This window comes from Canis lupus, chromosome 5 (genome assembly GCF_048164855.1).
Source record: "Canis lupus baileyi chromosome 5, mCanLup2.hap1, whole genome shotgun sequence".
NCBI lineage: Eukaryota > Metazoa > Chordata > Mammalia > Carnivora > Canidae > Canis > Canis lupus.
This window is the reverse complement of record NC_132842.1, coordinates 84461026-84469576: the sequence shown is the minus strand read 5'-3', so window position 1 is coordinate 84469576 and position 8551 is coordinate 84461026. Positions and strand designations below refer to the sequence as shown.

At 54.3% G+C, this 8551-nt stretch overlaps 1 protein-coding gene across 1 annotated transcript; it reads left to right on the top strand.

Moving 5' to 3' along the window:
* Window positions 1-854: 854 nt before the first annotated feature.
* On the top strand, window positions 855-8030 carry AADACL3 (arylacetamide deacetylase like 3). Its single transcript, XM_072828455.1, has 5 exons — window positions 855-974; window positions 1803-2019; window positions 3548-3611; window positions 5042-6134; window positions 7540-8030. Exons 1-4 carry the CDS (start codon window positions 855-857, stop codon window positions 5814-5816), a joined length of 1176 nt encoding a protein of 391 aa, XP_072684556.1. The 3' UTR covers window positions 5817-6134; window positions 7540-8030.
* Window positions 8031-8551: the final 521 nt, after the last annotated feature.

The following is an 8551-nucleotide window of genomic DNA, read 5'->3' as shown; positions in this document are numbered from 1 at the left end:
GGGACCCGCAGGTGGATGATTCCTACCCGCGGGGTCGGCGTCTAGAAAAGCGGGAGACTCGATCTGTCGTGGTTTTCCTGGCCTTGGCCCTCATAGTCCGTAGTCTGGGTTCCCAAACGTGACTCGGTTTCCCCATCTGCAGAAAAGGGGAAAATAACAGAAGAGGGGGAAATAACCGGCAGCTTGGCTCTGGGGAGGGAAGCCATCCCACGTGCGGGTTAGGATACCTGGCGCAGAGCAAGCCCTCAATTAGTATCAGCCTTCCTGCTATTTATTTGTTGATTTTTAAAAATTTAAATATTTTATTTATTTATTCATGAGAAACACAGAGAGAGGGGCAGAGACGCAGGCAGAGGGAGAAGCAGGCTCCGTACAGGAGCCTGATGTGGGACTCGATCCCGGGACTCCGGGGTTACGCTCTGGGCCGAAGGCAGAGGCCCATCGCGGACCCCCCCGCTACCCCCGGCGCCCCTGGTTTGGTTCTTTTCTACAAAGATGTGTTGCGTGACTGCTATGTGTCGCCTGCCGGTCCTCGCTGTGGGGTCAAGGATGGACAAGAGAAAGGAAGTCCCAGACAGAGCCTGCCTAAGTCAGGGCAGGGTCGGTGGGGGGACAGTGAGAAGCAGCAAATCCGCTCCGAACACGCTGATTTGCGGGGCGGCAGGTGCGAGGAGGCGCGGGGCACTGGCAGGGGGTGCGACAGGGCTCCTGAGGCCAAGGTTCCCCGAATCCCCAAGGGCGCCCGAAGGCGAGGGGTCTCTCAGTTTGGAGGGAGGTAAAAGTCTCTCCACGTGCACCGGCCTCTGCAGGAAGCGTGGCGTCCCCTTCCGTGAGGAGTGAGGGTCACCGGCCGCATGGCGACCGCAGCGGCCGAGGCCCTGTTAAGCGAGGGGAAGCACAGACACCTTCAGAGCGTGCAGCGTCTGCTGCAGATACTGCGAGCAGCTGTGTGCGCGCCTCGTTTCTCCGAGCTTGTAATCGTGCTGACTGGCCGCCAGCTCTTGCTACTCGGTGTCCTAACCAGGAGGCGCGGGCTCCATCCCCCCGCACGCCTACCTACCTGTTCCGATGACTACGATTGAAGAACCATCACCTTCCTCTGTAATCCCACATGTTCTACGTGTCGAAAACATTGTGTGTGAGGTTCACGGGCATCACCGAAAGCCCAAGTGGCCTTGGCGCAGAGCGAGGGTGCCCGGGGCGGAACACTTTGTCTATTTTTACTTTTTATGATGTGGACTTCCAGACCTCCCGCAAAGAAGATAAGACTACTCTAGAGACGCCCTGTGCTCCCTCCCCCGGCGCTGGCTGCCAACTCCTGGCCAATCTTGTTTCACCTGTGACCCCACCCCCCCACTCCCTCCTTCCCATTTCTTAGGAAGCAGATCTTGGGTCTCATATTTTATCCAAAAGGTTTCAGTAGGTATCTCTTAAAGACAAGAACCCCTCCCCTTTTAAAAAACAACCACAATGCAGGCCCTTGGAATGGCCATGTTGGCCAGGCTAGTCCGGGAGGGTGTCCCTGGAAAAGCGAGGTCATGTCCAGGCCACGGTGGGGGGCGTTCTGGGTTAGAGGGACCCCGGTGGGGTGGCCAGAAGCCTGGTTGGAGAGGCTGGCTGTCAGGTGTCCGGGGGAGAGAGGATGAGAAGCAATGTAGGCCGAGGTGGGGTGGGGCTACTGCAGGTGCCTTCGGGCCCACGGGGCGGAGCAGGGCTGTGGTCCCGTCTGCCCTCCAGCCACCCCCCCGCTGTGTCACACCTTGAGACCCTTCCTGCCTCATTCCCTCTTCTCTCACCAACAGGGGATGATTCTCGAGAAGCTGAGAATCTGTTCCATGCCCCAATTTGTCCGTTTCGTGCATGATCTGGTGCCACTCAAGGAGGATCCGGATGTCGTGGTCACCGACCTCCTCTTCGGGACAGTCCCCGTGAAGCTGTACCAGCCCAAGGGGTTGTCCTGCACCCCCAGGCCTGGCATCGTCTTCTACCACGGAGGCGGGGCAGTCATGGGGAGCCTGAGTAAGAATCCTTCCCTTAGACGCCCACCTGTCGTGGGGCAGCCTCGGAATCAGGGCTGGGGGGCGCCCACCTTCCATCAGGAGGCCACACTCCCGTCACCCTCCTGGCGGCGATGAGCCAGGCTAGGACAGGGCACATCCAGAGGGTTAGTGGGTCCTGGATCATTCCAGTGGCAAAGATACGGAATGTCTTGCTCCCTTTCTGGAAGTAAGGAGGCCTGTGTATGGAATATTATATATATATGCACATAATCCATGTCTGTGTATCTGTGTATATACATGAAGTTCACACAACATAAAATTGACCACTTTATTTTTTAAAGATTTTATTTATTTATTCATGAGAGACAGAGAGAGAGAGAGAGAGAGAGAGAGAGAGGCAGAGACACAGGCAGAGGGAGAAGCAGGCTCCATGCAGGGAGCCCGACGTGGGACTCGATCCCGGGACCCCGGGGTCACACCCTGGGCCGAGGGCAGGTGCTCAACCACTGAGCCACCCGGGCTGCCCCTAAAATTGACCACTTTAAATGGTACAATTCCGTGGCATTTAGTACATGTACAGTGGTCTACAACCACCACCTCTATTTAGTTGGAAATAATGATTTTTTAAAATTTTTTTTTAAATTTAATTTTATTTATTTATGATAGTCACAGAGAGAGAGAGAGAGAGAGAGAGGCAGAGACACAGACAGAGGGAGGAGCAGGCTCCATGCACCGGGAGCCCAATGTGGGATTCGATCCCGGGTCTCCAGGATCACACCCTGGGCCAAAGGCAGGCGCCAAACCACTGCGCCACCCAGGGATCCCGATTTTTTTTTTTTTTTAAGTAAAAAACAAACAAACAAAAAAGCACATGCTTTTGTTTCATGCCTGGTATTGCCCGGGACGTATTCTGGTCCAGACAGGAGAACCAGAAATGTGAGCAAAGCTAATGAGAGGAAAAACTCACAACTGAGACCACTTTATAGTCTTCACCTCCCCTACACGGGTGCCCCATGGATTCGGGGCGGGGACACCTTCATTTGGTTCCAGCCCTGCCTTCTAAACGAATGCCAGCAGCCACTGCAGGAGCCTTGGAAAAATAAAGGACTGAACGCAGCCGCGGGTTCGGTTTGGCCTGCGTGTCGATCGGCCTTACGTGATCTTGCTAACAGTCGCTGATCCCCCGGCAGGCAGCGCGGCAGCACCTTCCACGCATTGTCCAGCCCCGCACGGCCCTGCTCTTACCGTTGTGTCCCCTCCAGGGAGGCCTCGGGCCGGGGGACGCGCCGCATGCGACGCTGGCCCAACAGCTCGCGGATCTTCCGAAGGAACTGCAGTCGCTGGGGGGCGAGCGACGCGAAGGGGCAGTTGTGGGGACAGGAGGGCCGAGGAGAAAGCCTAGGAAGCGGGGAGGTGGTCTGCGAAGCTCATTAGGATGAGCCCGGGTCCCCCGCAGGCGGGCGGCGGGGAGAAGGGGCAGTCTGAGGTGGCGGCCGGGCGGGAAGCCACTGCCTCCGGGTGGACGCCAGAACCCTTCTATCTTCTAGAAACCCACTATGCCATCTGCTGTCATCTGTGCAAGAAGAGTGGCTCCGTGGTTCTGGCGGTGGGGTGAGTACAGGGAAGGGCTGGAGCTGGGTGCTGGGTGGGAGGCGGGACCGGGGCAGGTGGGGACCCGGAGGGACACGGGGACTCCAGGGCAGGGGAGGGGCCGTGAGCAGCCTCGAGGAGAAGTCTGGAGCCTCCAAGAGGCCTTGGTGGACACGGCGCAGGGGACACCGGGATGGCCCTTCCCTGAGCCTCCACATCAGGCACACTGAATACGCGTGACCGGCTGTCCCTGGGGTGCTGTGGCTCATTCCCCACCCCCAGCCCCGGGCACGCGGTCCCACGGGCGCAGGTGGTCCCTCCTCGTTAATCTTCCCTGCGGTTGCCTTTAACCGCACAGGCCATAGAGAAGTACCATTGTCTTGGCAGGAATACATTGCCCTGTGGCACAGCTGGCTGAATAAGAGTGAAAAAGTACAGGAATCGGTCCTGGATGAGGGAGCGGGACCCAGGGACACCACTCACGTTATAGTTCTCTGCTGCAGGGGGGAGGACGTCTTGATCCAGGTGGTGGCCACGATACTCCTTACAGCTCTGGTGGGGCTGAACCGCGATGTCGTGGGCCAGCGAATTTCTGCAAGAAAATTATTTTATGAATCCGAGGTAGACAAGGTCTTGGGGTTGAAACCTTGCTGTCCCAGCATGAACTCAGGGTAGCTTAAAACAGGAGGCATCATAATGGAAAAAGTTCGTTGAGCCCATAGAATATATATATATATATATATATATATATATATATATATATATATTTTTTTTTTTTGTGAGATGGTAGCATTTCTCACGACACCCAGATTTCTGGAATCTCTTGAAAAATAGGGAGGGCCTAGCGTGCCAGGTGGTGGGCCTGCGTGGCAGCAACCTGAGCATGGAGCTCCGGCACTCGCCTGGCACACCTGCCGGGCAGCAATGGTCCGGAGGGGACTCGCCGGCCTGGGGGAGACCCACGCGCCAACTGCTGCACCCGGTGGTGCTTAGACCTTACAAGCTCCTCCCATAAAACCTGCGAGCAGGGCAGGGCTACTGAGAGTAGAAACCCAGGCAGACCTGGAATTGCTCATAAAAGAACCATAAGAGGCGACGAGTGTGAGCCAAGGACGCACCAACAGGTACGTTCAGAAAGATGGGTTCGTGCTTGATGATTGGTAAGTTGTTGGCCAATAGGTGAACGACAGGGCTCTTGTGGTCACCGTCTGCGCCCCAAAGGGGCATCGAGGCAGATGGAGCAGCAGCCACCACTCCCCGAGCCTAGGTGCCAGGCACTGTGGTCCTCAGGTCTATCACTTCACTTGAACCTCATACCTTAACTTCACCTGCTCGGGCTTCCGCAGGAGAAGTTAATGGAAGAAATTTGGCCTACGGGACGCTAGCCACGGGTATTTTTGGCTCTGCTAGGGTGCTGGGTGTAAACTGTTGTTTCTTGATTCCTCTTCTAGATACCGCAAGTTGCCCCAGCATAAGTTCCCGGCGGCGCTAACAGACTGCTTCGCGGCCACCACCCACTTCCTGAAGTCCCTGAACGTGTACGGGGTGGACCCAGATCGGGTCGTGGTCTGCGGTGACAGCGTGGGAGGGGCAGTGGCAACGGTAGTCTGTCAAAAATTTTTGGGCTGCCCGGATCTCCCCAAGATCCGTGCTCAGATCCTGATCTATGCCCAACTCCAGGCTGTGCATTTCCAGCTCCCCTCCTATCAGCAGAACAAGAACGTCCCGCTGGCCAGTCGAGACTTTGCCTTCTACTGCTGGCACCGTTACCTGGATATCAAGCCCTCCTGGAAAAGCACCGTCCTGAAAGGCGCCCACTTGCCTGCTGAAGTCTGGGAAAAGTATAGAAAATGGTTGGGCACTGAAAATATCCCAGAGAGGTTTAAGAAGAGACCCTACCGGCCAGTGCTCCCAGAGCCCCTCAATGAGGCGGCCTATCTGGAGACAAGCCTCGCTCTGGATTTATTGAACTCACCCCTGATTGCGGAAGATGAGGTCATATCTCAGCTCCCCGAGGCTTGCATTGTGAGCTGTGAGTACGACCTTCTCCGGGACGATTCGCTGTTGTACAAGAAGCGGTTGGAGGACCTGGGGGTCCCGGTGACTTGGTACCACATGGAGGATGGTTTCCATGGGGTGCTTAGCACCTTAGACATGGGGTGTTTGCAATTCCCCTGCTCCACGAGGATTCTGGATTCCCTAGTCCATTTTCTAAAGAGGTTGTGATCATCTTTCCTTCCTGCTAGAGCTACGAGAGTACACATTCCACCAGCTTCTAGTTCCCCGGCAGGGCTCTCTCTTGTGACGTAGGTGATGCTGAGCGGGGCTAGGGAGGGGGTCGAGGTTGCCATGGCCTTCTTGCTTCAGGTTCTAGAACTGTGGAATGCAGCTTTCTGATGTCTGAAGGGAGAGCAGTAGGAGAGACAGGTTTGGGGGGAGGGTGGCGCTCTGTTCACGATCACCATTGGGAAAATTTGGGCTGACGGTCTGCAGCGGTCACCTGAGAGTGAACCATCAAGTAGGGCTTCCCCGAGGAGCGTTCAGGTTGGTCTGGGCTGCGAGGAGCAGGAGCGTCACACGTCACAGCTGGCTTTGGAATGAAGCAGGGACGTCATGTGCAGTCCCAAGGGTTTTCTTCAGTCCAGCTCAGAGGATGGGGCTCTGGTGTTCTCGATGGCTGGTGGACGTGGAGAAACAGGTGTCCCTCTCCTCCCCTGGGTACACAGTGACATTTCCCCTGCTATTCCTCTACCTCTGAGCTCGGAATCTTAACTGTCTGGGCAGGAAGAGTCAGGAGAGAAAGGATAGGTTTCCCATAATGGTTGGCACCTAGGGGCAGATGAAGACAGCCCAGAGCCACCTGACGGGGGTGCCCTGGAGCTCTCGGAGTCCAAGGAGCCAGAGGGATGGAAGATGTGTCAGCAAAAACGATTTCTGTTTTAAGACATGGAACCAACTCAAACTGGCCTAAATCAGAGAAAGAACCTATTGGTAGCTGTGAGTTCCAGGGATAAATCAGGTATGGTTTGATCCAGACACTCAAACAGTGCCACCAGCTGCCTTTTCCTCTTTCCTCCGTCCTGCGCTCCTTTGCATTTACTTCCCCGTCACCTCTGCCTATGATGGCCCTGAGCACACTTACATTCTCCAGAGTCAAGTCCGTTATTATAGACTTGCCTCATTCCCAGTCATCCCAGCAGAAACCACATTGTAACTCGATGGCTCTGTGGGCTCTCTGAGGGGTGTGTCCAGTTGCCACAACCGAGGGAATGGAATGGTTTGACCCGGGCTAAGCCCCGAGTTGGAGTGGAGGGTGGGGTCAATTCCACCCATGCTTGGGCAGAACAGGAGGGAGGGAGGGAGGAGTTTCCTCACATCAACACTTAACTCTTCTACGGTAGACATCAATGCTTACTCCGCTGGGTGGTTATCAATGCTTCCTCTGCTGCAGAAGCTAAGTAAACCCGGAGTCAGAGTACTTGGAAATGGCAGGAGATGTCAAGGAGTACTAGGCAAGGTGACCACTTGTCCCTGAGGAATAAATATTCCCGGGAAAGAGCTGGTGCAAGTTCCCAGGCTGGTCCTACCTGGTCTTCTGGAGGCCCTGTTCCTAGTTGGCTAACGGTTTTCATAGGCCGAGGCCCAGGTTTACTGCACAGAGGCCTTTATGCATGCCCTTAACTTGCTTTCAGTTGAATGTTTGTGCTAAAACGTGGGGCAAAGAGGAATCCCATTTGGTGGCTTCTGGATTCATTCATGGCAGGACAGTAGGTGTCTTTGTTGGAGAAATAGGAACCACTCGCTGAAGGCGCTTCATCTGGTGGCCACTCAGCTGTTGAGCAGCACTGAGATCTAAGGAGCATGGTCCCTTCTAGAAGAGGTCTGTGGGTTGAGTCCACTCCTCTCCTGGAGTGTGGTCTTCATTGCTTCATTCCATCTCTGGACACAGGCGGAGGGACCGGGCTGACCTTCTGGGAAGTTGGGTGGCTAGCTCTTCTACTGCGGGGTGCTGCGGAGCGTGTGAGCAACTCGAAGAGCGTTCCTAGAGGCTACATTTTCAGGACTGGAAGTATCTCTGGATTTAAATTTCTACTTCACTGTGATGAGAAAACAGCTATTTCGAGTTGCTGCCCAGGCATTCTACAGCATGACAACCCTGCTCCACAGTCTGGACATGTAGATAAAAACCTCAAGCTTAGAATTCCTGCCATAAGTTCCCACTTTACTTTTCCCAGGGCACCTTTTAAAATAGCCACTTAGGGCCACACCCTCAAGAAGTGAGTGATCTCTGCCCCAGCCACGTAATCAGTAGCAGGTGCTTTCTATCCTGCTCTCTCTCCTGCTCGCTTGAGACCTGAGATAGAGGACTGGCCTTCCCTTGGCTCATCGCACCCCCAACTCTGTTTCTGGGATCTGTAAGCAATAAAACTCATGAGTCTATTACGTTCGTGTGAGTGTATTGAAACTGCACCTTCCATCAAAACGACCCTGGGTTTCCACTTCCCCAAGGTGGGAGCTCGGATGCTGAGGGAGCTACGTGCCAACCCCACATGGGTAGCTTATTTCTCCTCATTCAGCAGGTCATGATCTGCATATTTTAATTTAATATATCAACTATTAAATTTAATTATTAAATTTAATTTAATATGCCCCCACAACACACTTGTTTGTTATTTACATGAATTGTACAAAGTAGGTATTCTTAGACCCATTTAATAGATGAGGAAATGGAGGCCCAGAGCCATTAATAATACTGCTTATTTCCTGTTAGGTTCAAGGATGCGTCGTTGGCCGGGTACTGTGCATTGCAACCCTGATCCACCTGACAACACCTCCTTTCTGTTGTGCCCCGTGGCCCATTAGCTCTTTCCTTTTCCATCATTCAGAATTAAAATAAAAGACTCAACTGAGCCATATGAGCTTATTTGAGTCCTTTGCCATCCACTTAGATGTCTGCTATT